The sequence below is a fragment of the Amphibalanus amphitrite genome, unplaced genomic scaffold (genome assembly GCF_019059575.1).
Source record: "Amphibalanus amphitrite isolate SeventyFive unplaced genomic scaffold, NRLGWU_Aamphi_draft 000141F_arrow, whole genome shotgun sequence".
NCBI classification, from domain to species: Eukaryota; Metazoa; Arthropoda; class Thecostraca; order Balanomorpha; family Balanidae; genus Amphibalanus; species Amphibalanus amphitrite.
Genome location: NW_024881636.1, coordinates 137,139 through 164,170, shown reverse-complemented (window position 1 = coordinate 164,170; position 27,032 = coordinate 137,139). Strand labels below are relative to the sequence as shown.

At 48.4% G+C, this 27,032-nt stretch overlaps 2 protein-coding genes across 3 annotated transcripts in view; one reads left to right on the top strand and one right to left on the bottom strand.

Moving 5' to 3' along the window:
• Positions 1-877: 877 nt before the first annotated feature.
• Positions 878-24,728, bottom strand: LOC122382504. 2 transcript variants are annotated; one of them, XM_043367907.1, is made up of 11 exons: positions 24,706-24,728; positions 17,922-17,959; positions 16,766-16,849; positions 10,686-10,790; positions 7,251-7,401; positions 4,482-4,808; positions 4,049-4,275; positions 3,559-3,718; positions 2,977-3,272; positions 2,695-2,759; positions 878-2,158 (listed from the first exon to the last, which is right to left on the bottom strand). In XM_043367907.1, exons 2-11 carry the CDS (start codon positions 17,940-17,942, stop codon positions 1,303-1,305), a joined length of 2,292 nt encoding a protein of 763 aa, XP_043223842.1. In that variant the 5' UTR covers positions 17,943-17,959; positions 24,706-24,728; the 3' UTR covers positions 878-1,302. The 2 variants fall into 2 exon arrangements, with proteins under 2 accessions (XP_043223842.1, XP_043223841.1); XM_043367906.1 differs by having other exon boundaries at positions 24,685-24,722.
• Positions 24,729-25,041: 313 nt separating this feature from the next.
• LOC122382503 (E3 ubiquitin-protein ligase UBR2-like) overlaps positions 25,042-27,032 on the top strand; it is a 34,773-nt gene continuing 32,782 nt past the window's right edge. The window contains exon 1 of the mRNA XM_043367905.1: positions 25,042-25,589. Coding sequence (XP_043223840.1) covers positions 25,486-25,589 — 104 coding nt within the window. The 5' untranslated portion in view covers positions 25,042-25,485. The remainder of the gene's footprint in view (positions 25,590-27,032) is intronic.

Sequence of the window (27,032 nt, the reverse complement as noted above, 5' to 3'; positions counted from 1 at the left end):
TAAAATTGGGTATCATCGGCTTCCTTTCATCACGGGCAATACGGTCGTTTTTTTTTCCGCGAAGCTCTAGCTCGATCAGGGGCGACACGGCAAGGGGGAGGGTCCAACGGACCCCCCACCCCCATATACCTACGTTCGCAGTTGGAAAACACCAATACGGGCGAGGGTTAATGGATTATTAAAGACAATTTTCCAGGTTGTCCCCTAGTCAAATTCCCTTAAAATATGCTCTGGAGGTCCAACGGGGTTGCATATTGAGAAGAGGTTTCCAGTTTACACGAAAATTTACTACAGCTTACGAGCCACCCGATGGTACGCCTTGACTTGGAATTCGGCCGATCCTTACACTCGAAAACCGCTGCGCAATGTAGATATTTTCGACATAAGCCACACAAATGATCTTAGGTCATCGCACGACACTTGCCAACTGTGGTTGGGTTTCACGCTCTATGCTAGCTTTGCCACAAGGTTCCTAAGGAGTCGTTCCCTCATTCAGAGTCATAAGGGAGAGCCGTTACTTTTACTGTGGTAAGGTCACTATCGTAACTTGGTGACCTATTTGGGCCGCTGTGCTGGAATACAAAGGTGGCACGTGACGATCTGCGTGGGAGTAGCGGCTACTTTAGGGGGTAGAGTCAGTCTTGGCAGTGCCGCGCATCGGGCAGTGGATCCATCAAGCCCCCGACTCATGAGGAAGGGCTGCCAAATTTCAGTCACTGAACCATTTGACCTGGGGGATGGATGATGATGTCAAATGGTTCACTGCCTCTCAAATTTAGCAGCCCTTCCTCGGTCGGGCTAGCTGGATCCACCGCACCGATGCACGGTACTTTCAAGACTGACTGTACGTTGGTTACCAGCGCATAAACAAATAAAAGGCAGAGTGAGAACTCTGTATTGATCCATCATCACTCATTGGCCAAGTGATCTCAGTGCAGGGCGAGATCTAGGTACACAATTACATACGAGGGACACATGGGCGCATATCTCACCAGTTGAGCCTGGAGCCACAACGCCAACCAAAGTACAAACGTCGGCACGTACGTACCGGTCAGTGACGGAAACGCTTGTAAGCCCCTAAATGCACAACACAAGGCATCACAACTCGCGAACATGGTAGTAACAATCGTGCTGAAAGCCCATCGTAAGTTACGTTTGGAAAACTAATCGTAGTCGTCCAGACAAATATCATCTCTCCCGCTTAGCAAGGGCCATGTTCATCGTCCACACCTCGTCTCGCTCAACGCAACCCAAAATGATGATGGTGGACTTGAATCGCCACATTCAGGCGCCTACACTTCCTTATAAATAGTCATGATCCGGAGGAAAGATGTCAGCCTCTCTTCTCCTCTCGTTTCCAGTCCGTTCGGCGCTGGTCCGAGCCGCAGCGCCGCGGCCCAGATAGGCGGCGGTATCAGCCACGCCGACCGCTCGGTCGGACGGCTGTCGCTCGGTGCGCGCACTCCATGCACGCCGATCCTCCTCCACCGCCAGCGCGCCAGCCTGGTGGATGGCTCCCAGCGATACCAGCTCATCCAGCTGGCGAAAATGATGTGCAATCTGTTCTCGGATCGTAAGGGGCAGGGTGGGCATAAGCTCGGCAAACTCCTTAGCCTTGGCCACCAGGTAGGCCGGCGAGGCGTCGCCTACCGAGCTACCCGCAGACGGCGGCGGCAGCGACTGCTCTGTCGGCGGCGAGTCGGCGGCATCGTCACCCCAATCCGTCTGCGGCGACTGCTCCCCGGCTGGCAGCAGATGCACGGTGACGAACTTGTCCTGCAGACCGACCAGGTGGGCGTGCTCACAGATCTGCTTCTGGCCAAGCCACTCACGGCAGTCGCATCGCATCATGTGCCCGCAGATGTTGCACGCTTCGCACCGCTGCCGGCACTGCGTTGACAGTGGGCACGTCTGGTCCACCAGCTCCACTGTGTGTGGCTCGCCATAGGGGTCATCAGGCTTCGACCGTACGACCCAGGCAGGAAGTAGATTGTCATTGATCCTGAAGACCGTCGCCCCAGTCTCCGCGGACAGCCGCACGGCAGCGTTGTGGCGGCGCCGCATCTTGACCTGGTTGAAGCCGGGCTGCTGCCACAGCTGCCGGCGGCCAGCCTTCAGCAGCTGCTCGTCGGCAAACTCCAGAAGCGCTCCGATACACCTGTGGATCATGGTAGATGCGGTTCACCGTTCCGTGCTTCTATCCTCAGGATACTGCAATCCTTCTCCTCCACGCCGCAACCCCCTCCGGGCTGGACAGGCAACTTTATCTCATGCGGGCTGCTCCCTTGGAGCGGCACCGCTGCTCCCGAGGGAGCGCACCCCGTAGCCGGGTGCAGTGAGTGCCTTGGGGCTGGGTGGCCTGTCCTCTGGACGGGCTCAGCCCCGGCGACTCACTAGGGTGCCTGCCCAGACCAATGTCTCCCTCTATATCCTATTATCCTCCCGGCTCTGAAATGGTCTAATTGGACCGAAAGGGCCTAACCCAACAAAGCAAACAAACAGATGCGGTCAGCGTTAACAGCCTTCCAGTCAGTCACGACGAGACAACGAAGTCGATCGAGCCTTAAACGTTCAAATTCGCGTGCACGCTCCCTGATCCCTGTTGATCTTATATATTCACGCAAAAATGATAATAATGCTGATACAAAGCCGTTTTGACAGCCGATGCGCTGTTTCCCTCAGAGTCCCTCTCACCGTGATTGGTTGGAAGGCTGGTGACGTAGGCCAGATGACGTCTCTCCGCTGTCAGTGAAGCTTTGCTGCGGAGAGAAAACACGTGTCAGCTCTCATAAATGGTTTAGTAGGCATCGGCACATGTAATCATACCGCAGCGTTGCGGCAAATTACGTAAGAAACTCAAAAACCATCAAATACTTTGATTGTTAAATACTTTGATTGTGGAGCTGGTAAAGTTCACATCTATATTACAAATAATAAAAGTAGTTATGGTTTCCCTTCCCACGATTGTAAACTTACACTGAGCGTGACGAGCCTGTCACGCCAGGCCTTGTTCACTTGCCACAAGCGCAGGCGATGTTGGGTGTCTTGGCCGGTCGTGGCGATCCAGGCGTTGAACAACGTCTGGGTTTTACCCGTCATCAGGTACTCTGCGTGTGGAAACTCACGGCCTGTCTCAGCACAGAGCCGGATCAGCCCTTGCAGCATCTTAGCGACGGCTTCCTCGTCTTCGCGGCTGGAGAGCAGCCAGGCGACCGGCAGACCCTGGCCTTGGTCGGTGAGGACCAGCAGCGTCACCAGGTTGAATCCGTGTTCTGTGAAAATCAAACACACCCTCCGCCACAGAACATTCGTATTAAAGGGAGAAAATGAATGCTCAGAGAGCAGCAGCGCCGCGAAAGCGGATGACAAGCAATGGAAGAAAGAGATGGGAGCCGTTTCTAGTGCGGGTCCATCTGGAGAATGGATTCAACTGCCCACAATGGGTAACATAATTCAGAAAGGCATAGAACACCATTTACTAAAACTGGCGAAACTTTAACGCGCTAAAAGTTGGGGACATTATTTGCCTACTTGACTGTACCACTTCTAGACGCTTACCACTTGTCCCTCGCGTCTCATCGATGCAGACGGTGCCGCAGCCATGCTTGATGAAGTTCCTGAGCTGGAATTCCGTGCAGAACGAGAAGATGAAATCTTCACGTCCCAGACGGCCATCGGGGTCGGCTTCCCCGGGCATTTTCAGGGCCAACAGATGTTGCTGAAAGACATGGCATTACTTCTGCTAATATGTAGGACATCGGCGCATCTTTTCAAGCGTATATGGATATTGAAAAATCTTCATAAACGGAGACAATTTCACAAGCTGGTTTGAAATTGAGACCAAAATATTTTTTCAGCATATCATAATGTTAACATTATAGTTGTTATGTTAGGACCGTATATCTAATGCATCGTTAACAAAAACCTCTGATCCAGCTGGTGATAATTATGTGCAAACTGCAAGCTGTTCGACGGCGAACACGTACGTCCCGCGTTACACCGTGCCCACATTTACATAAACAGATGCTTATCAACTGTGTGTGCTTACCTGCTCCGACGCGCGGATCTTTTCCGCGTATGTTTCCACGCTGGTCGTTTCAGTCGCGCTCCCCGGGTGCGCTCCCGACGCGTTCAGTCCCACGGAGGCAGCGATGTTGAATACGTCCTTTTTATTGACCCAGTAGGTACGGCTGGAGCGGGGATCACCGCAGGCCTCCAGCGAGCGCCGCACGTCGGAGATGATGCGCGTCGCGCCGACGCCTTTCAGCAGTTTCTCTAAAAATGACAAGTACTTTACTTTTATAGGATTACGCATGGAGGTACATTGTACAATGGGTTTTCATATTTTTAATATCAATGCGGCATAATATCAATACACAAATACAATATACATACATCATTCAGCTATTTCGATCCAGTTTATCGTCATGATTATTTTTTTAGAGAGCGGACACGCGTGCGGTCAGTACTATTTCACCTACCTTTTATCAATGCCTTGTCCTCTTTCGGAATCCGCAGATGGGCAGCACCGTCCGATCCGGTCCCGTGGCCATAATGAAAGTGGAAGACAGTTGCCCTGATGGAGCCATCCTCCTCCAGCCTGGCGCGTATCTCGGAGGTGCAATCGCGGCCCATTTTGCACGAGCCTTGCGATTTCAGTCTTCGGAGCCCCTTCCCTGAGGGCTTGTGGAAGCCGGAGCGGAAGCATTTGAAGAGAACAGCCGGGTGATCGGCTGTAGGCGTCTTGCATCTGCCCACGTATGAGGATGACGTCTTCGCCTCATACATCTTCTTCCATGACAAGAAATCTGGAAGATTTGGACGATGAAAAAATATCGAGATTCATTAGACCCGCCAAAAACCTTATAAGAGTTTCCCCTCCATATAGCGCAAAGCAGGCGACCGCCTGACCGATTCCTTGCATCATAATCCCTGTCAAACTGAAACAAAACCTATGAAATTCTAGCCCCATATAGCCTCTGTCTACTGTTCCTCTTAACGTGGCATGGAGTTACCGTTAAAAGAGATTGTTGCATTGCAAGGCATGTTAAGAAGTATTAATAAGTGATTTTTAAGTACATGTTTTTATTGACACAATCTTGCATGTACAACGAGGGGGCTGAGATCTGCACGATCTAACGAATTCGCCTGGCCTGATATTAAGTGACTCTGGATTGTTGCGGGAGTCGGGAGATGGAGAATCCACAGTACAGCCAGTGATTTTAAAGACAGAAATGAAGTCATTGATGAGTGATTTACGGGACAGTGCGAACGAAGGTCCTACACTGACGGCCTGAGGCACTGGCGGATCCAGGCTTGCGTCTTGGGGGGGGGGGGGGCAACTCATGCAGGAGCCAAACCTAGGGTACCCCCAAATCCTGTTTTCTCATCGGATTTAGGCCACTTATTTTTCGTCACAGCCCAGACACTATCAATTTTTTTTAACTAAAAAGAAAAATATATAAATGGTAGCCCACCCGACCCATGCCTTTAAGTTACTTTGTAAGCACTTACCATTGCTTTTGTCGACCAGTTAACCCGCTTCGAGTCAGTGCTTGGGTCCCTTTGCGGGCCGGGAGGTGGTAAAACACCCCCTGTCTAACTCGGCTCCTGGGCCACGCACTGATTGAACTATGTTTCATTATCGTTTGGGGGAGGGGGCAAACGGGCCACTTTAGGCCTCTGGGAAGGGGCATGGCCCTAAATGCCCCCTCCCTGGATCCGCCAGTGTAAGAGACCATTGGAGCTGTAGTTGGGTACCTCAGACGTCAGGGTACGCCCTCAGATGTATAGGACTCGCGTGAGGAGACCTCTTATGCTATAGTGGACACCTCTTATGCTATAGTGGACTGAAAGGACCCAAAGGAGTCCGTCTAGGGCTCCCGGAGATAGACGTGGGCCCTCAAGAGCCCGCCAGATCCCCCAATGAGGGATAAGTGAGGGATACCAAGTGCCTGCAATTGCATATTGCATAAGCCATAACGCCTGTACCAATCAATATATTATGTATCAGTGGCAGATCCTAGGGGGGCCACATGGGTCATGATCCCCTTGGTGCCCAGGGGCACCACAGGCCTGTCAGGGGCACCACCGGCCTAGCAGGGGCACCACCAGCCCGCCAGGGGCACCACAGGCCTAGCAAGGGCACCATGGGCCTGTGAGGGCCCCACAGGCTTGTCAGGGGCACCCCAGGTCTGTCAGGGACACCAGAGACCTGCCAGGAGCACCACCGGCCTCGCAGGGGCACCATGGGCCTGTCAGGGGCACCAGAGGCCTAGCAGGGGTACCACAGGCCTTACAGGGGCACCACCGGCCTTGCAGAGGCACCTTGGGCCTGTCAGGGGCACCACAGTCCTGTCAGGGCGCAGGGGCACCAGCGGCCTAGCAGGGGCACCACAGGCCTGCCAGGGGCACCACCGGCCTCGCAGGGGCACCATGGGCCTGTAAGGGGCCCCACCGGCCTCGCAGGGGCACCACCGGCCTCGCAGGCATCACGGCATCACGCAGGGGCACCTTGGACCTGTCGGGGGCATCACGGGCCTGTTGGGGGCACTTTAGGCTTGTCAGGGGCACCACAGTCCTGTCAGATCCCAGGGGCATCAGCAGCCTAGCAGGGGTATCCTAGGCCCGCCAGAGGCACCACAGGCCTAGCAAGGGACCACGGGCCTGTCAGGGGCACCTCAGGCTCCCGTGCCCCCCCCCCCCTGGATCCGCCAGTGATGCCACACCACGCGAAACACCGCCAACTACCAGCTGCCGCGCCATAAACACGTGCCAACAACAGTCTTTTTTTGAAGGACGACTCCGCTCGCGCAACTATTGACTGACCCTCACTGCTACCATATTGCTTCCATATTATGCTGTTGAAAGCTTTACTTCACCAAGTGGCTAAAAACCTCCATCAATGTATATTTTCTTAGCAATTTTTCTGACGTTTTTTTTGGGGGGGGGGCAAACAGGCCACTTTAGGCCTTTGGGGGGCATGGCTCTAAATGCCCCCCTGGATCCGCCAGTGGCCTGAGGCAGCTCAAGTAACGATGCAAGAAGTTTGCAGTCGTGTGTGGTGACTTGTGAAGGAGTAAGGAACATCATGTAAAAAAATCAAATTTCTGTCACATCTACTTAATTCATGGTGATCAGAATTTTTCGATACCCCTCGTATCGTGGGATGCCCTTTAGACCGCCCAGCGCTGCCCAGTGTGTCCGGCTGGGACACGGCCCGGCCTGCGGCGCAGAGGCGCGTCACCTGCCTTCGGGCGCGTCCAGCCGGACCGTCTCGGAGCTCAGCGCGTCCGAGATGCCGTGCTCGGAGGCCAGGTGGGTCCGCAGACGACTGCTGTTCGGGACGGCGGCCGTGCACGCAGTCTCCACACCGGCCACCAGGGTAGACTCCAGACATTTCTGCCGACGGACATTTGTGCAACCATCAGAACGACAACGCAGATGCCCAATTTACTTGAGAAAATATTCATTATTATAAATCAGTGCTTTAAGCCGTAGCATCGTCCATTGGGACCAATACCCTCGCCCGTATTGGTCTTTCCCCACTTGCTAACGTATAGGGGGGAGGGGGTGGGGGTGGGGGGTGGGGGGTGGGACTCCCCTTACCGTTCGTCCCCTGATCGAGCTAGAGCTTCGCGGAAAAACGAGCGTGTTGCCCGTGACAGGAGGAAGTCGATAATACCCAAAATTGTAGCCCTACTGCCCTCGCCCGTATTGTTGTTATGCCAGCGTGTAACGTACTGGGGGGGGGGGGAGGGGGTCCGTTGGACACTCTGCCGTTCGGCCCCTGATCGAGCTAGAACTTCGCGGAAAAAACGAACGTGTTGCCCGTGACAAGAGGATGCCGATGATACCCAACTTAACCCTCGCCCCTATAGGGGAGGGAGAGGTCGAACGGACCTCTCTCGGTTTTACACTCGCGTAAAACGCGACCGATCGCGACGAAACTTTCAGTACCCTCGCGCTAATCAATTTTACATCTACCCTGAAAATTTCGTGACCCTGACCCTAATGACCTTTGACCTCTGACCTACTTTTCGAGACCATGTTTGGCTGGAATCGCGATTCGGCGCATGTCGGCTCACATTAGCCGCGCGTTTGCAGTCTCTTCGTGGTTTCAAGCGTTCAAACATGGGATATGGTAATGCTCCCATGCATTAGGATGGGTGTCAAGGTTACCGGAAGGTCAGGTCAGGTCATTGGCCTTTGATGACCTCGGTTCACTTTTTCGAGTTTTACATGTTTTCGTGGCTAGTTTTTCGAGCTGAATTCGAATTTAGCAACCATTTGAACATTTACGAATTAGTTTCGGTGCCTTCGTATTTAACACATGAACGTACTGTTAGGTGAGCCTATGCAAGTACTTGATGTGGTAGGGTAACCGGTTAATTGATACAGCATGCAGCGATCGAGGAAAATCGGCATAAAATCAAAACCGCTTAACATTTTTCTGTTATTTCTTCGCATGAAGATGTGCAATTGAACAAGGAATCATGCAGACCATTCACTTAAATGTTTTGGGAAACCTTTTAGCTCGTTTGATTCATTACAGTGTGCTTCATAAGGTAGCGAGTCTGTCTCAAATAGCCCCACCGACTTTCAGTATATCTGTTTTCACGCCACCAGGGTTATATACAAAAACTTTCTTTCAAAATTTTACTGTCGTTGACTATGACATGGTCCTTAATGATCATCCTGTCATTTTGAAAGTTAAGCGTAACATCATATTATGATAGCCTTAGCATATAGTGATGCAATTTTATAACCTACCGAAATGAAGCATCCTACGAAAAAGGAAAAGATTGTATATAAAGGAAATATAACTGTAGTTGCAAAAATAATTTTTGCCAGGATCATCAAAATGTAATTTCCAATCGCATGGCGTTTAGAAAATTATTTCTAGCGTGACCGATTTTCTTCAAATTCTTCGTAACTAAAACTGTTTCAAGTAGCCCCACTCTACTATTTGAGACAGGCTTTAACTAATTAAGTATCCTTAATCATTATTACTAGCTGAACAAAAATGCACCTATATGAAAGAGCTCACAGGGAACTACATTTTTGCAATTTACATGCTATAAGAAATATGAACCGTCTTAAAGGGAGAGGCCAAACACTGTAAAATCCGTTTCAAATAGCCCCACTTTACGGTATGTCGAAAAAACTAAAGGGGGCAAACATGCCCCCTACCGCCTGGAAGGTTAACCCTCGCATGTGTAGGGGGGGGGGGTCGGATGGACCCCCCCATGGTTTTTCGCGAATAACTCGCGTAAAAAGCGGCCGATCACGACGAAACTTTCAGTACCCTCGCATTGATCAATTTTACACCTACCTGTCATGACCCTGACCCAAATGACCTTTGACCTGTGACCTCTTTTCCGAGACCATGTTTGGCCGGAATCGCGATTTCGCGTATGTCGGCTCGCACTAGCCGCGTGTTTGCAAGCTTTTCGTGGTTTCAAACGTTCAAACATGTGATTTGATGTTACTCCCGTGTGTGTCAAGGTCACCTGAAGGTCAGGTCAGGTCATTGACCTTTGGTGACCTCGGGTGACCTCGGGTCACTTTTTCGAGTTTTACATGTTTCTAGGCTAGTTTTTGGAGCTGAATTCGAATTTAGCAACCATTTGAACATTTACGAAGTAGTTTTGGTGACTTCGTAACATGTTACGAAGCTGTCAGAGGCGGTTGACACGTACTACGAATACCCGTCACGACGCCTACTGGTTGACCTGACCTGACCTGACCCGACCTGGTCTAAATGCTTCAAGACATCATCTGTGATCAAAACTAACACGATATTCGTAATCAGCACCCCGAAAAACCCCTTAGCAGCCACACTTTACGACTTTCTAACAGGTCCCGATTTTCCCGACTTTGGGTCATTGACCTGACCTGGAAGGTCAACCAATGACCTAGGACCTTAAAATTGGGTATCATCGGCTTCCTCTCGTCACGGGCAACACGCTCGTTTTTTCCGCGAAGCTCTAGCTCGATCAGGGGCCAAACGGCAAGGGGGGGGGTCCAACCGCCCCCCCCCCCCCCCTACACATTAGAAGCTGGCAAACGCCGCACACATGCGAGGGTTAATGGTCTGTTGACCAAAATTGAACAGAGATGTCCACTTTTTGACGCTACTGTAAGAAAGACAAACCTCAACACGTGTTGCCACTAACTTTTCGTGAATAACGCTTGAAGCCTTTTTTCTGCAGTACTATGAACCGTATAGCCGAAAATGGCAAACTATGTTACGATTAACTAACAGCCTGAGCTAATCACAACTCAAGGTAGATTGGTTAATGGCTACGTAAGTGGACATCCCAGTAAAATACATAATTGATCACACCGCGATGCATTCGAACTCCTTCATGGTTGGGCCTCAAACTTTTTGAACACCCATCGTACGCCGATTCCCGATTCCGGCCAAACATAATCTCGAGAAATAAGTCACAGGTCAAAGGTCAGGGTCAGGGTCAGGGTCCTGAAATTTTTAGAGTAGGTGTAAAAGTGATCAACTCGAGAGTACTGAAAGTTTCGTCGAGAACAGCCGCTTTTTGCGCGGGTTGCATGCACGCACACACAAGCTGGAAGCTGCCCAGTGCCCACAGATAAGCCGGCCATGTATTTTATCAGTTCGGAAAAAAAAACACTATATAATCACGAGCATTTGTAAGGATCCTCACCGATCTCTCGTAAGATCTCTCGCAGAATTGGTGATGCTTCCACCGGTGCGTATTCAGGGCGTCCCTGGAAACGCCCCTGTAAGTGCACTTGTCGCACGAAAAGGCCTGAAACAGAATAGTTCAGGTTACCCGACACCCATCAATTCATAGGTACGACCCTCCAGGTATTTAGTGGTTGGTTGCCAACCTCACAATAATCGATCTGCATTGATGAATACGTCTAATGGCTGTTGAAAACCACTGCCGAAATGTGTGCACGAACCCTCTTCTCATTTCTATTGAGTCATTTTACAGGAGTGTCTCTGTCATTTAAAGTTATTACACCAAAAGCACATATGCTAACCAACCACTCTTTTGCTGGAGGGCCGTACATTAGTGAATGTAAGAGTATCCGATTAGCAATTAATGAGATGAAAACACGCACTGCTGGCATTATTGATATTATCGAGTAAAGTTGGGTAAATAGTAAATATACTTAACCCGCGCCCGGCTGGGGGTCCTGGATTTCCACGCCCTGCTGGGGGGGGGGGGGGTGTTTGAACACCCCCCCCCCCCTTGTAACTCGGCTCCTGGGCCATGTAGCGACACGCGGAAGGCGGCGTTCGAAAGAGCGTCAAAAATAATGACGAAATCACTTCGGTCAATTTTTTGGTCAGGTCAAAGGTCAGGTCACCAGAGGTCATTAAAGGCAAAATTTCGCCGATTTCCAGGTCAAATGTCGAAAATTTCCAACAAGCCAACGCATAACTTGGAAACCAATAGAGCTTCAGCGCCGCAGAAAAGCGCATTCGATAGCCCTATCATCGCCCTTTCTGAGTAATTCTCTCAGATTTGACCTAACGTCAACGGTTTTGCCTGCAGGGGGCAAAAACTGCACAAATAGCAGATTTTTTTCGGAAACAGTTTTTCTGCAATAACTTTTGACCCAAGCCTTGTACGAGCTTACTTTCACCGGCATCGTGTTCCTCTCGTCAAGACGCATCGAATGAACTATAAGTTGACCTTGAAAGGTCAACTTGAAAATTTGACCTCAGGTCAAGGTCATGACCTGACCGGAAAGGGTCATGTTGCATATCAGTCGATCTGTATCGTCTAGCTGAACACATCTAAGGCGTTTTCATTGCTCTAGCATGCCTCTATCAAAAGTTATTTGCGAAAAAGTCTTAGATACCATTCGTGACCTAAGATGACCTCAGGGCATATACAAGGGTCACGGACACCATTTTCATGTTCAGTGTGTCTAAACCACTTGTAATTCGGTGTTTGGGAGTGTTTATAATGTCTTTCGTCCAAAAGAGGCGCATTTCAATTTTCTCCCATTGACTTATAATGGGGAGGTCGCAAAATTGACCTGACCTTAGGTCATCGATATCAAAATTCTGAGATATACATTTTGTACATGCTATTGCTCTTAGCAACCGCTGAAAGTTTCAAAGGGATCAGTCACTCGGTGTAGCTATGACAGACATTGAAACTTTTTATGAGGTGAGGTCACTTCAAGTGACCTTGTGACCTGACCTTGAATGACCTTGGTCTGAAATTTTCACAACATGTGTAGAATTGATGTATGATAAGGTGTACCAAAAACAGCGGCGCTCCGCGCCCGGCGCCGCCGTTTTTTTTTTTTAGATATTCGCGAAAAACCACAAGGGGGGTGTTCAAACACCCCCCCCCCCCAGCAGGGCGCGGGTTAAGCGCTAGAAATATGTGTGGTCAAGACTGATAGTAGGTACGCGTTTTCGGGTCGCAAGAGATTTTCGGGTCTATGGAAATCGATACCGTAAAGTGGGGCTATTTGTAACGGATTTTACAGTTTTTGGCCTCTCCCTTTAAGACGGTTCATATTTCTTATAGCATATAAATTGCAAAAATGTAGTTCTCCGTAAGCTCTTTCATATAGGTGCATTTTGGTTCAGCTAGTAATAATGATTAAGGATATTTTTTTAGTTATAGCCTGTCTCAAATAGCCCCATAGTGTGGGGCTATTTGAGACAGTTTTAGTTACGAAGAAATTGAAGAAAATCGGTCACACTAGAGATAATTTCTCAAATGCCATGTGATTGGAAATTAAATTTTGATCATTCTGGCAAAAATTGTTTTTGCAAAGACAGTTACATTTCCTTTATATTCAATCTTTTCCTTTTTCGTAGGATGCTTCATTTCGGTAGGTTATAAAATTGCATCACTATATGCTAAGGCTGTCATAATATGTATGTATGTATGTATGTATTGACGATCAAGAGCAATCCACAATCGGCGTGGCGATTACACTCCGAGTCCGAGCTGGTTGAAGATAACACAAGAAATACCTATACAAGAAAACGCACAGAGCTGGGCGCGTTCCTCGATTTTCGGTAGTGCGTTAGCGTTCCTGCGTTCCTCCGGCCGCGGTTAGTGCGTTCCTGGAATAGCGTTCCTCAATTTTTTCGCTCGGTGCGTTAGCGTTCCTGCGTTCCTGCGTCCCAAACTGTTATCCCGTATTGTATTCTGGCCCTACCAAGCAGCAAATCATACCAAAATCAGTGCAACGCAACACTGTAGCGGACAAAGTAGGCAAATCGCGCCAGTCCAACACTACAGGCGTGTTCTTCACAACCGAAGTCGTGGACAAAGAAATACCGCCGAACCACGCGGCGCGGGCCCAACCAAACACGGGGCGAATCGATCACAGAATACCCAGAATGGCGACGCGGGGCCGAAAAGCAGCTCGACATCTCTTTTCCGAATCGAATATCTGAAATACGTTTTACCAATATCATCCGTAGGGTTTTCAACAAAAATACGACCTGCTTAAAAACAATAGTTAAGTTGAAAGATGTATCTAAGTAAAAGTTATCATATTTACTTTACACATTTGATGCCTGAAACCGAATCGCATAGTGAACATCACCACTAAATCTAAACAAGCCTTCCTCGATTCGACCGACAAGTGGCGCCTCTACCGGCAAACACACGTACTCGAGTTTCAAACATTTGACACAGAGGTCATTGGCAGCAATATGATTTTTCGGGTGGTTCCGCAAGAACGCAGGAACGCTTCAAAATTTCGGGTGGTGCGTTCCTCTTACTTACGTTCCTTTGAAAAACTTTGCGTTCCTGCGTTCTTGCGTTCCTAAAAAGGGCGGTGCGTACGTACGGAAGAACGCAGGAACGCACTAAAGGAACGCACTTGCCCAGCTCTGAAAACGCACACACTTACGGATACGAAAATGCACAACGCGAACGCCGAACACGCACATACTTGGAGTAACCCGCACGAAGCCGCGTTCATAACCATACACACAGACTCGTTTGCCTTCCATAGTCCAAGAGTCATGAGGCTAGCTACTATGGCTACTCTGGCTAGGCTTAAGCTCCTTTTTTACAGCACGGGCAAATCTGGCTGGAGGCAACTGCGTTAGCTCGAGGGGGAGAGTATTTAGGAGCGCCGCGGCACGGTGGGCGAATCTACGTTTTCCGGTCTCTAGTCGGGGTCGCGGTAAGTGGTAGAGGTGGTCTTGGCGAGTAGACCTTGCTCGTGTTTGGGAATTTTTGGAAAATAGGGTCGCAATCTCCTCGGGTTCACCTCTCTGGATGGCCTTGTGCGCCGTGATAAGGGTATGGTATTCAGCCATTGTTTTAGGTGCCATCCAGCCGAGTTGGTCCCGGAGATGGGAGACATGATCAAATTTACGGCGACCGAAAATGACTCTAGCGGCAAAGTTAAGAATTTTCTGAATGCGATCGAAGTTCTTTTGGCTACCATTACCGAATACGGAGAGACAGTAGGTACTGGATCCGTGACATGACGAGAGCCACCACTAGTGTCTTGGTGACACCGTCGGGGAGATAGTGGCGGACATGGGAGAGGCCAATTAGGAGACCCGTGCACCGGCGACTGAGCTCGGACACATGCGCGTCCCAGGACAGGGTGCCGTCGAAGATAACGCCCAGGTTGCCAACCTGCTTGCATGGCACTAGTTTGGTGTCGCGAAAAGAAACGGTGAAAGCAGGTATGCTTCTCAAATTTTGCCGACTGCCGAAAGCCATGAGCTGAGTTTTAGCAGTGTTTACTTTTAGAGCATTTGCACTGAACCAATGGTCGAGAGACGCCAGTGACGCTTCCAAGCGCGAGATGAGTCCCCTAAGGTCGTTTAAAGGGCCACTCACCAACAATTGAGTATCATCAGCGTACTGGAAGACTGCTGCATCCTCAGAATAAAGTGATAGATCATTGGAAAATACCGTGAAGAGTAAGGGACCAAGTGCCGAGCCTTGAAAGACGCCCATAGAGTTGGGGAGAGGTTGGACCACCAATATGATGTGACCCTAAACTTTCCAATTTGCAGAATGATCATCAAGGACTATTCTAAAGACAACAACAGTAAAATTTTGAAAGAAAGTTTTTGTATATAGCCCTGGTGGCGTGAAAACAGACATACTGAAAGTCGGTGGGGCTATTTGAGACAGGCTCGCTACCTAATGAAGCACACCGTAATGAATCAAACGAGCTAAAAGGTTTCCCAAAACATTTAAGTGAATAGTCTGCATGATTCCTTGTTCCATTGCACATCTTCATGCGAAGAAATAACAGAAAAATGTTCAGCGGTTTTGATTTTATGACGATTTTCCTCGATCGCTGCATGCTGTATCAATTGGCCGGTAACCCTACCACATCGCCTACTTGCATAGGCTCACCTAACAGTACGTTCATGTGTTAAGTAATCTTCAATGGTGTTTTTTGGTCAACCAAGGTAGACATGTGTTATTGTCGACTAAGTAAGTGACTGATGAAGCACATTTTAAGCACATATTCATCAGAATAACTAGTTTGGTCACCAGCTAAAGGGTCATTATGTTACACTACGAACATGTAAATATTGCTTCCTGCTAAATACCATGAACCCACTGCACGTTTATGACCACGACCAATTCATCGGTGTTACTCATGTCGAACGTTCGATGCACTTCAAGTAGATGGTGGTAAGTCTTCTCGGGTGCAATCGCATCACCATTATCAGTAGCTATTTGGCATATCGGTTGAGGTTTGACCAGGTGGGCATCATCGGGATTCTGAGACAATGGGTTACGCAATCGGCAGTAACGTTAACAATGTATAATATTTTCATGAAAAATATGCTTAGCCTATAAGTAAAACGGTAGTAACGATAGATGCAGTGCCGAAACTGTTAAAATTTCAACTATGTTAAGCGGCAGGTGGGGGTCTTTTTCGAGCAGCTTAAATTGTGCGTTTTTCTGTATTTCGTATTTTAGACCAAATTTCTTTCAAAACTTTTCGAAATTTTTCAAAAAGGTTATTCAGGTCATTCACTGTTCAATTCCACATCAGCCTAAGCAAAAATGACGAAAAAATATCGAACGGTTTTCATTTTACAGCGATTTTACTAAACCACTACTTCACTGTCTCAAATAGCCCCACTGTCTCAAATAGCCCCACTTTACGGTATTCCAAACATGTGACTGCTAGGTAGTCGACTTGTGATGTATTTGTGAATGCTAAGAAAATAACATTATTTGTCCGTATCTAACACTTGGCGACCTCCCCCCTTGCAGGAATCTGACCTCTGCAGTTCGGCACGATCCTCTGTTGTTTAAAACTGACGTCCACCGCTTAGCAAAGCCCAGCATTTCTCTGACGATATCGTGCTAATGAACATAGGTACCTTAAGGGCATTTTGATCTAGTTATTGCAATTAAACTGTCCAAGGCAAGAGTTACGCAAGGTCACCATTGTTTCCAAATTTCGCTTATGGTTCTTCGACAAACGCTGATATGTTGCGATAATACGAGAATGCGATGCCCTTGGCGATGCCAGAAAATGTTCATCTAGTGCAAACGGATGCGCTGAGTCACACTGCGGGAATCGCATTATCGCATGAAATGTCACGCAATATCGCCCACGCAATATCGCAAAGAAGCTCAGCATTCTGAACTTTTTTTGCGATAAGCGATATCGCAATGTCGCAGAATCGCACGGGAAAATCGCTTAGTGGAGCCTGGGCATAAATTATTTGACTGCCTGGAAACCATACTTTTATGTCCATGAACCCCACTTCCCAGTACCTTGACACCCAACATACCTTGGCCCCGTCGTGTTTAGTCTTGAGATGGGCCTTCAGGGACGCTAGGCTGGGATGATGGGAGCCACATAGAGCACATTTGCGCTGGGGAAAAAGAGACTTCGTAAGGGCGTCACAACTAACTATTTTTCACTTTTGGCGGCACGACACAAATAACTTTTAATCTATAAAATTACGGGGAAATGAGCAAAAACATATTTAATTGGCGAAACAATGAATCAAGATTTGCAATTCAAAGCTTGAACTGTATGCATCAGGTTAAATAATAAATATCACCATCAGTTTCAATATACACGTAAAATCTGTGCAATCAAAAACAAAGTACCTATTGCATTGAAAAAATATTTCTACCTCACTCAAAAGTAAAGAAAATGACCATTAAAAGGTAGGTACTAAAAAGATGTTCCCAAAAAAATCGGAGTTATTCAGTGTAACGTTTAGAAGAGGCTTTGAATAAACTACCCATTGCTATTTCAATCCTATCTTGAAACTTAAGTTCGCCAGTTTCGGCGTCGTACGTACGATTTTAACCCGGTTTACATAGCATATTTGACGAGGCTCTAGCTCGTTAATTTGGCGATAATTTCGATGCAGTGGTCTTCAAATATTTAGAGGGGATCATTTTGTAAATTGATCAGCACCATTGGCATCTTTTGCAACTTCACGGATGGAGATATAAGCTTGCAACAAACCCTATGTAAACGCGTCTATTATCGGCCTAGTGGAGAAAATGAACAATGGCCATCGACGACATCACTATAAATAGTGACGTAATGTCGACTCTATCAAAAATGGACGAATCATTGCCATTTATTGGCAGACATTTTCGGCGAGCTTTTCAATCGCTTATGCCATTTTTCTCTGCGACGTTTAGTTTTGAAGATCTCTGGGGGCGGGCATTCCCCAAACCGTCCGCTATAGGCTGACTCAGACATCCATCCTTGCCAGTGAGTGGATAGCAATCACATGGAGATGACGAATAAGGCGGGCACTATCTATTCCACCTCGCCTACATTGGAGATTGGGGAAGATTCTCAGCCTAACATATTTGCATTCATGACAATGTACAGTCCACATCCACTGAATACTTCAGGACGGGTACCAGTTATACATAGGCATACCAGCTAGCTGTACCTACTTGTCATAGCGTACTAACCTGACGACCTGTCTTCTCCATGTTTCGGTGACCGAGACCTGGAAAAAAAGGCTGGCATCAACTGGACGTCTCATAAATGATTTTGAAATAGATACTATCATTTGATCTGAGTTCACTGGCCTTCGAGAAACTATCATTAGCAAAGCCCACCACAAGGTTGCTGAGGGCGTGAGGGTAGATACTAGATATGTTCGAGCAGACAGTGCGTTTCCGGGAGTGGGATGCGAATTCTCGGCACAAACTATCGGCCGCTATCGGTCACCTTATCGCCGATAGTTGTCGCGTGGTTACTGCCTGGCGATTTAATACCTAAGCAAGCAGTAAGCTGTCCGATTTGCACGGAATGTCATCTACATACATAATTGTCCACTACCCAGCTTGTCGTAGGTACCTAATACCTACCCGTGACAGGCTGGACACATGAAGATGAACATACACCGTATTTTCTAAACACATACGATAGAAAATCGACTGCGACGGTCGGTCATGCATGTCATCTCTGGTCCTTTCAAGCATTTCGTTGCAACTAGCTTGACAACTAGTAGCGGTTTTCCGATAAAGGGCACAGACGAGATGACAACGACATCTAGCGGAGGCTCACTCGAACTCGAAGTATCCACAACCGTCAATACCACCCGCGGATGACGGCTATGAGTTCTATAGCCTTGCACGGCCGCAGTACGTTTATCCGTGACGTAGTGACTTCCGCTAGACGGGAGCACTTAGGAAGCACTTGTGTTTGAAGGGTGCGGTTGCAGGCTTTGCGCTCACTCCTGCCAATAGGTCATCTGTTGCTGCTGAGCAGCTTATTGCGACACATTGCGTCACCCATTGATGGCAGGAGATGGTGCAATATGGACCGATCAACAACAAAGAATAGGTACTGACCATCTCAGTAGGTGCTAGGTAGTGTAGTAATTGACGCGCACGGAGCAGAAGACGAAGCATAAACGGCCTAAAACGGTGACGAAGACGAGCCCTTAATTACTGGTGTTAGTGTCCGGCAATATTCGTGATGGAGAGGATTATTGAAGGATGCGTCCGACTTTTCTACACAAAAATGAGGGTGCGAATGTACACAGAAGTGGTCCTGACCACCGTCATTGGCATGGCCTTCGCTGCATACGCCGTGAAAAATCTCCTCAATACGGAATACACAACTGAACAGTTTTGTCAGTTGAATAGCGTGAAGAAAACAGAGCCTGACGTGGTGCTGGAGAACATCACCAATTCGTGCCAATCGGAGCTCGTGCTGGACTTCACCCCTGATGAGCTGGAGCCCTGGCTGCAGGCCACACTCTACATGCAGGCGATCACCTGCTCGTGCCTGGCCGCTGCCGGAGTAGTGTCTCTGGTAGGGATTCGACGGACAAGAGGCCTTCTGATGCGACCCTGGCTGGGCTTCAACACCTGCTGGATAATCTCACTTGTCATCACAATGGCCATTCTCCTGGTGTGGGGCTTCGTCCAGTACTCGCTCGTCCTGCTTGGAGTTCTCCTCCTCAACATCTTATTTCTTCTGGATGTTTCATATTTCACCTGGAGAATCCCGAGACAAGGCAACTACACACTGAAAGATGGGCCTGAGTTCACAAGGAATTTTGGAGATGGAGAAGTTCCCGTGGAGCCCACGTCCGGAGCTACATGATGTAGCCTTTGACTTTTAGAATGTTCTTGACATAAGAACAGATGAGGGCGATCAAGAACTATGCAATATAGGTATGCTTATGAACAGTGCACTGCCAACTAATGAGACACTGGCAGTCTGTTGAATCACTTGATGTTTCAGTGTTTTAGGGCGCACCAGCAAAGCAACAGAGCTATATCGTGCCAAAGATTCTTATCCTGTTTTCAGTTTTGTATTATATAGTCTGAGATTACATGATTATAAGCATTGGTTTCCACTTTATTTAGCATGGAGAAGTAGATTCTGACAATAGAAAATGTGTGATTTGATAGGCAAAGGTCTTCAAAATCACCACATTGTTCTGCATGTATTCCAGGGGTGTAACTTTTGCTTTTTAGATGGGGGTGCACATGGTGATGGGGGCGACCTTCAATGAGGGTAGGGGCGCTTCCAAGGAGCATAGATGGTGCATATCTCTCAATAGGCGCGCACACAGGATTTTGGAACGGGGGGGCACGACCTGCAAACTGGGGCCCTCCATGCCGAAGGGCCCCAGGCTCCAGCCGAAAAAGTTCTCCAACGCGATTATATTTCGGTTGACTTGAAACTAAGCTTCTGTCGATACATGATAAAACAATTACTTCAGTACCCGTTCAATTTTCAAAGCATTTAATGTTCCATTTTTGTTTACGCAGCGTATTTCATTCACATACGATTCAGTGAGTAATTATCAACATCTTAACAATTACGTAAAATATTCGATTAATAAGCGTGGATGCAAGGCCCTCAGAAATCAGCGCGGGTAGCGCCTCAGCCTGACTGCCGGCCGGCCGACCGACCCAGCCTGGCTAGAAGCGTAGGCTAGTCACGGGTTGGTCCGGATGTGTATGAGCGGGGCAGCACCCCCTTTGTCAATTCGCGCATTTACTAATGCACATCGACATGAATTATCATTTTTATACCACAAACCTACTACAAAGACACAATTTTGAGGCGGCATGCCCACTTTCCTAGTACCAGTCGTAACCGATATTCAGGAAGCCCGTACCAGGGCACGTACGGCGGCCCCGATCACCCACCTCTCGCTGTCCCGGCGGCGTGCGAGGGACCCACGGCGACCGCGCACCTCACCGACAAAGCAGCACTGTCACAACGAAGAAGCCCTCAAAGGGCCCGAAAATCCAAGGGCCCTTTGAGGCCTACTGAGGGCCGTTTGACGTCAGCTGAGGGCACTTTGGACCTAGCTGATGGCCCTTTGAGGCCTTCTGAGCGCCATTTGACGCCAGCTGAGGGCCATTTGATGTCAGCTGAGGACCCTTTGAGGCCTACTGAGGGCCCTTCGACGCCATTTGAGGGCCCTTTGAGGCCTTTTAAGGACCCTTTGACGCCAGTTGAGGGCCCTTTGAGGCCCTCTGAAGGCCATGTGACACCAGCTGAGGACCGTTCGACGTCATCTGAGAGCCCTCTGACACCAGATGGGGGCCTTCTGACGCCAGCTAAGGGCCCTTTGAGGCCTTCGGAGGGCCGTTTGACTCCATCTCATGGTCTTTTGACGCCCTTCAAGGCCTTCTGAGGGCCCTTTGACCCCAGCTGAGGGCCCTTTTGAGGTCTTCGGAGGGCCATTTGACGCTAGCTTAGGGCCCTCTGACGCCAGTTGAGGGTGCTCTGACACCAATTGGGGGCCTTCTGACGCCAGCCAAGGACCCTTCGACGCCTTCGGAGGCGTTTGACGCCGGCGGAGGGCCCTCTGACGCCCTTCAAGGACTTCTGAGGCCGTTTGATGTCGGCTGAGTGCCCTTTGATGACATTTGAGGGCCTTTGATGACATCTGAGGGCCCTTTAAGGCCTTCTGAGGGCCCTTTGACGCCAGTTGAAGGTCCTTTAAGGCCTTTTGAAAGTTGTTGAAATTTGACATCTATTACCTTCCCCTTGACTGCGCTGGACATTGTATGACCTCATTTGGGCCTGCTGGGGTCCGAGATGGGCCCTCATGGTCTTATTAATCGTCATTTCAGCTCATTTTAGACAGTCTTCGGTGGTATTAAGATTAGGGGCCAATTTGAGGGCCATTTGAGATGATCCCCCTTTCGAATGGGGGGGGGCATGGGTCCGTGTGCCCCAATTGTGTGCGCCTTTGTCTCTCAATTTCGGTAAAATGCTTTGTTGGTATATTTCGAAATTCAGATTTAGAGTGATCACCATTTTGTGTTCCTCCGATTTAGTTTGAACACAGTCTGATGTTGCAAATGGGATTGCAGTTCATTTATATTAACCCAAGGCCCTCTAACCGGCGCACCGATAAACGGATTTCAAGGCTTCTACTTGTAGGTACAAAAAACTTTTGAAATAAAATGAATATTTTTTCATGTACAATTTTAATTGTATGAACACTTAACACCCAAATGTTAGAGTAAAATGGTACAAAGTTGGGTATTAGGTACGAAAAGACATTAAATTCGTTTGCACGAATATCAATCAATTGAATTTATAACAAAATTGCATTTTACTTTTTTATTCCAACTTTATAGAATCGGGGTGCCCTTTTTATGCTCGGCGGCTGGTGACACCCACTTTTGCTGGAATCACCTTTTTTATTGGGCGCCTTTCTACTGCTGGGGTCGCCTCTCTCTTGCTGAGGTCACCCCTCTTCTGCTCGGCGGGACTTACTTCTGATGGGCGCTCCTCCTCTGCTGGGGTCTCACTTTTCTGCTGGAAGTGCTGGAGTCTGACAATTTCCTTCCCGGTTATGCCCTATTTTTGCTAGAGGCGTCCCTCTTCTGCCGGGCGAGCCCAACTTCTGCTTAAGTCGCTCGACCTTTTCTACTGAGTGCGCCCTTCTTGTGCTCGGCGAGCCCAACTGCCGCTTGACGTGTCCCATTTTTATTGGATGCGCCCCCTTCTGCGGGCGGCGCCCCTCTTTTGCGTGGCTGTCCCTCTTCTGCTGGAGGCGCCCGTCTTCTGGGGGCGGCGCCCCTCTTCTGGTGGAACCGCCCCTCTTCTGTGGGTGCGCACTGTTCTGCTAGAGCGCCCTCTTCTGCTCAGTCAGCTCAACTTCTGCTGAAGGTGCTCGGCTATGTCTGTTGGGGACATAACGCTTTTGCTGGGGAGCCCCTGTTCTGCTGGGGATGCCCCACTTCCGCCGGAGCCGCTGGGGACGCCCCACCTCTGCTGGGGGCGCCCCCGGCCCCACTGCTGCTGGACGAACCCAACTTTTGCTCCAGGTGCCCCTATTGTATTGGGGCGCATCTCTTCTTTAGGCATCCCTCTCCTGGTAGGGCGCCCCTTTCTGGTGTGGCGCCCCTTTCTACTGGGGGCTCCCTTATGCTCGGGGTACTCCTCTTATGCTGGGGGCGCCTCACTACTGCTGGACGAGCCCAACTTTTGCTTGAGGTGCTCCATTTATATTGGAGTGCCTCTTTTCTTCTGGAAACATCCCTCTTCTGGTGGGGCGCCCCCTTTCTGCTGGGGAGCCATCCTTGTGCTGAGGGCGCTTCTTTTCTGCTGGAGGCATCTCTCTTCTGGTGGGGCGCCCCCTTTCTGCGGGGTGCCCTTCTTCTGTTGGGGCGCCCTTCTTCTGGTGGGGCGCCCCTTTCTGCTGGGGTCGCCCGTGTTCTACTGAGGGCGCTCTTCTACTGGGCGAGCCCAAGTTCTGCTTGAGGTGCATCATTCCTATTGGGGGCGCCTATCCTCCGCTGGGGTGCCAGTCTTCTGCTTGACGATCCCAACCTACGTTGGAGGTGCCCCACTTCTGCCTCGGGCGCTCCACTTTTGCTGAGAAAGTCCGCTTCTTGCCGGGGTGCCCCTTTCACCCATTTTTGGGGGACGATACGACTGGACGCTTCCCAAGCCCGCAAGCAGCACGACGCCGGTCACGAGACGGAATGTAGCCGAGAAATTACCCTCGCCATCTGCTTAAGAGCTTAGCGGTGTCGGGCGGCGTGTGGGGCGCCGCTTAGCCTATGGGGGTGCACTTTGACGTGATGGGGGTGCACTTTCAGGGGATGGGGGTGCACCTGCACCCCCATACATATAGAAAGTTACACCGCTGATGTATTCACAGACATTATACTGCTTACAGCTTAGGTACTTTTTGCCACATTGTGCATAAATATGCATGTTTTGATACTTGATAGCTAGGTAGTAGGCATGCTAGGCTTTGCAATTTGCATAATACATTTTGTTTTTTGCTTAATAAATCAAAACATGTTAAAGGAATAAGGATGCTTTGCAGTGTTCTGTAACATATGCACACACACTGGGCTCTGTTTCATGGCACAATACTACAGCGCACTGTACATATCAGTACATTGGGTTTCCATGGTAACATCAACAAACTTGGATGCTCGCTACACTGGAGCGCCCAAAGCCATCTATAGACTCAGGGAGCACCTGAGTTCGTTGTGAAAAAATTGTCTCAAACACTGCACCAATACTGCAGTGGAGTGTAGCGCACTCGCATTGTGACATGAAACAGGGCCCTGGTCTTGTTCTGTATCAGTAGGTCTAGGTAACTATGTGGGAAGGTATAAATCCACCCCTTGGTAGATCCAGAAAGGCGGTCTTTGATACTGTGGGGGATTCCAGCATTTAGTTTCCTTATGCAGCATGCACTGCTGTGTAGGTTAAGACAAGCTTTTCCTAATAAAAGTTGTTAAGTTTGTATTTTATTCTAAAAAAAAACAAGATAAATTGAATTTGGGTGCTGCGAGAGGGGGAATATCAATATGCATAGGTACTGAAGACACATTGACAAATGGGGCATCAAGCTGAACTTTGAAGCTTGAGATATACCTACCCCTATTTGACCAATTACCTACCATACCTACCTAAAGACAGACACCAAAACACAGGAAAATAATCAACAGCTGTATCAATACACTATAGAGGGTACCGAGGGTACAAACCAAGGCTATATAAACCATAAACCGTACAAACTATATTGATCTTCTTGGTAGATTAGGGCGCATTTTGGCCTTGATCATAAAAAACCCAAAGTCAAGGTATAAAAACACACTCAATGCCCGCCCATCCCAATCCCCCACACTTCAGTGTGTTAACAACATAGAAATAAAAACTTATATGGCCTTGGAAATAAATACGTAAACCACGGTGACTATAAATAACAACAAAACGTACGTATTCAAACAACTAACGTACGACAAGGCGTAAATATCCTGTAAGAATCTTGGCGTAAACAACTAAGGGTAGTATGATGGCCTTGAAACGGATGATAGTGACGTAATTATGCGTTACAAACGTATTATCGTTACAACGTTTTCGATGGAGTTTTGTTTTTGCCTGGCGGAGTGGGATGATAAAGTTACATTATTTCATGGCCTGGGTCGATATGGGCGATGGACACGATACACAAGCAGCGAAATTTCGAAGCAAAAAATATAATTTGTGATCAGCTGGCTATATTCAAAATGCATCAGTTTAGTAGCCTATTTCTAAACGCCTTACGCAGAGCGGCCAATTGTGCGGATGCGAGACGTTCGAGACGTGAAAATTATCTGTGATAGAGGGTGTGTGGATGACATAGTGACTGGAATGATTTGTGATTGAATTTCTGTTGATTTTTCGTATTTTCTTGTCACAATTCTGAAAATTTACACCAGCAAGATCGCATTTTCACAGGCTTTTATCTTAGAGGTGCTAATCGAAGAGAATGAGGCCTTGACAAATGACACTCCTTTGTGGCCGTGCTTTCTCAAGGTCCCGTCCGCGACTCCGCCTCGTCCGCCAGGTGCTAACGGACTAGAATTGTACCCCTTATGAAATTCAGCTAGCATCACAAAATAAATCAAGATGAGCATCATGTTTGTGAAATGCATCATCAAGTGATATACCTTGGTCGTTGTTATTACCTCATCTTGCTGTCATAGCACAGTCATTAGCTGAAATTTCTCTTCATCTCCTTTTGAAACCTAAAGTATTATGATGAAGGACAACAGCAGTGAGGCAATGAAATCTGATGTTGATGCTGTTGCCATATGGGAAGCCAAATTCAAGAAGGACACCCTTGTTGGAAGGGATTTTAGGTGAGTATCTTCCATGCTGTATGATAGATGTATTTAGAGAAAATTTGGAATTGTGGTTAAATAGATCTAAATAGTGTCACCATATGCTGTAATGCACTTTTCTAACATTTCTGTGAGTTCACTGCAACATATTACCCTTAATCAATGGAAAATTGATTCTAGAGCTTCTCTCAGACAGTACACCAAGCTGCACCATTATTCATTTCCAATGCACCTGGCCTTGACAGTTCAGTTCAATGGGACCGCAATTGCACCAGTGACCAGATACAATAACAAAAATGATGTTATTTGTTTCAGACCTAACATAACCTAACCAAACATCACATCAACTAGCTTACTTTGGTATCAACTAGCTTACACTGTCACTGCTACCTACTTGGTAAATGTGTAGATGAAGTTAAAATAAAAAGCATAATCTAACCTGACCTAACCTTACCTACTAAGCTATAATCTGCCAACCTACAAACTTTGGTATCGGTAACCCTGGCATCACCGGTAGCGTTTTCGTTCAAGGTTAAGGTTTCCTGTATTAGGCCGCCGTGCCAAGCCAAAGCATGTTGTGATGTCACTGGGTAAGAGAAGATAATGTAAAGAATGACTCAGGCAGACTCAATCTGACTCGACCGACTCAAACCGATTCAGATCGACTCAGACTGACTCAAACTAACTCAGACCGACTCAACCAACTCAAATTGATCGATTCAAATCGATTCCGATCGACTCAGACAGACCCAGGCAGACTCAGACCGATTCAGATCGACTCAGACTGACTCAAAACGACTCAACCGACTCAAATCGTTCCGATCGACTCAGACAGACTAAGAACGACTCAGGCAGACTCAAACCGACTCAGGCAGACTCAGATAGACTCAGAACGACTCAAACTGACTCAGACCAACTCAACAGACTCAAATCGATTCCGATCGGCTCAGACAGACTCAGGCAGACTCAAACCGGATCAGGCAGACTCAAATCGACGACTCAAGCAGACTCAAACCGACTCAGGCAGACTCAGACCGATTCAGATCGTTTCAGATAGACTCAGAACGACTCAAACTGACTCAGATCGACTCAAACGACTCAAATCGATTCCGATCGACTCAGTAAAAAAAAACAGAGCCTTGAGTCTGCCTGAGTCTCTGAGTCGACCTGACTCTGTCTGAGTCGATCGGAATCGATTCGAGTCGGTTGAGTCGTTCTGAGTTAGTTTGAGTCAGTCTGAATCGGTTTGAGTCGGTCGAGTCAGTATGAGTCTGCCTGAGTCATTCTGAGTCGGTCCCAGTCGATCAGAATAGATTTAAGTCGGTGAGTCGGTCTGAGTCAGTTTGAGTCGTTTTGAGTCGGTCTGAGTCGATCTGAATCGGTTTGAGTCGGTCGACACAGTTTGAGTCTGCCTGAGTCGGTCTGAGTATATATGAGTCTCAGTCGATACTGATAGGATGC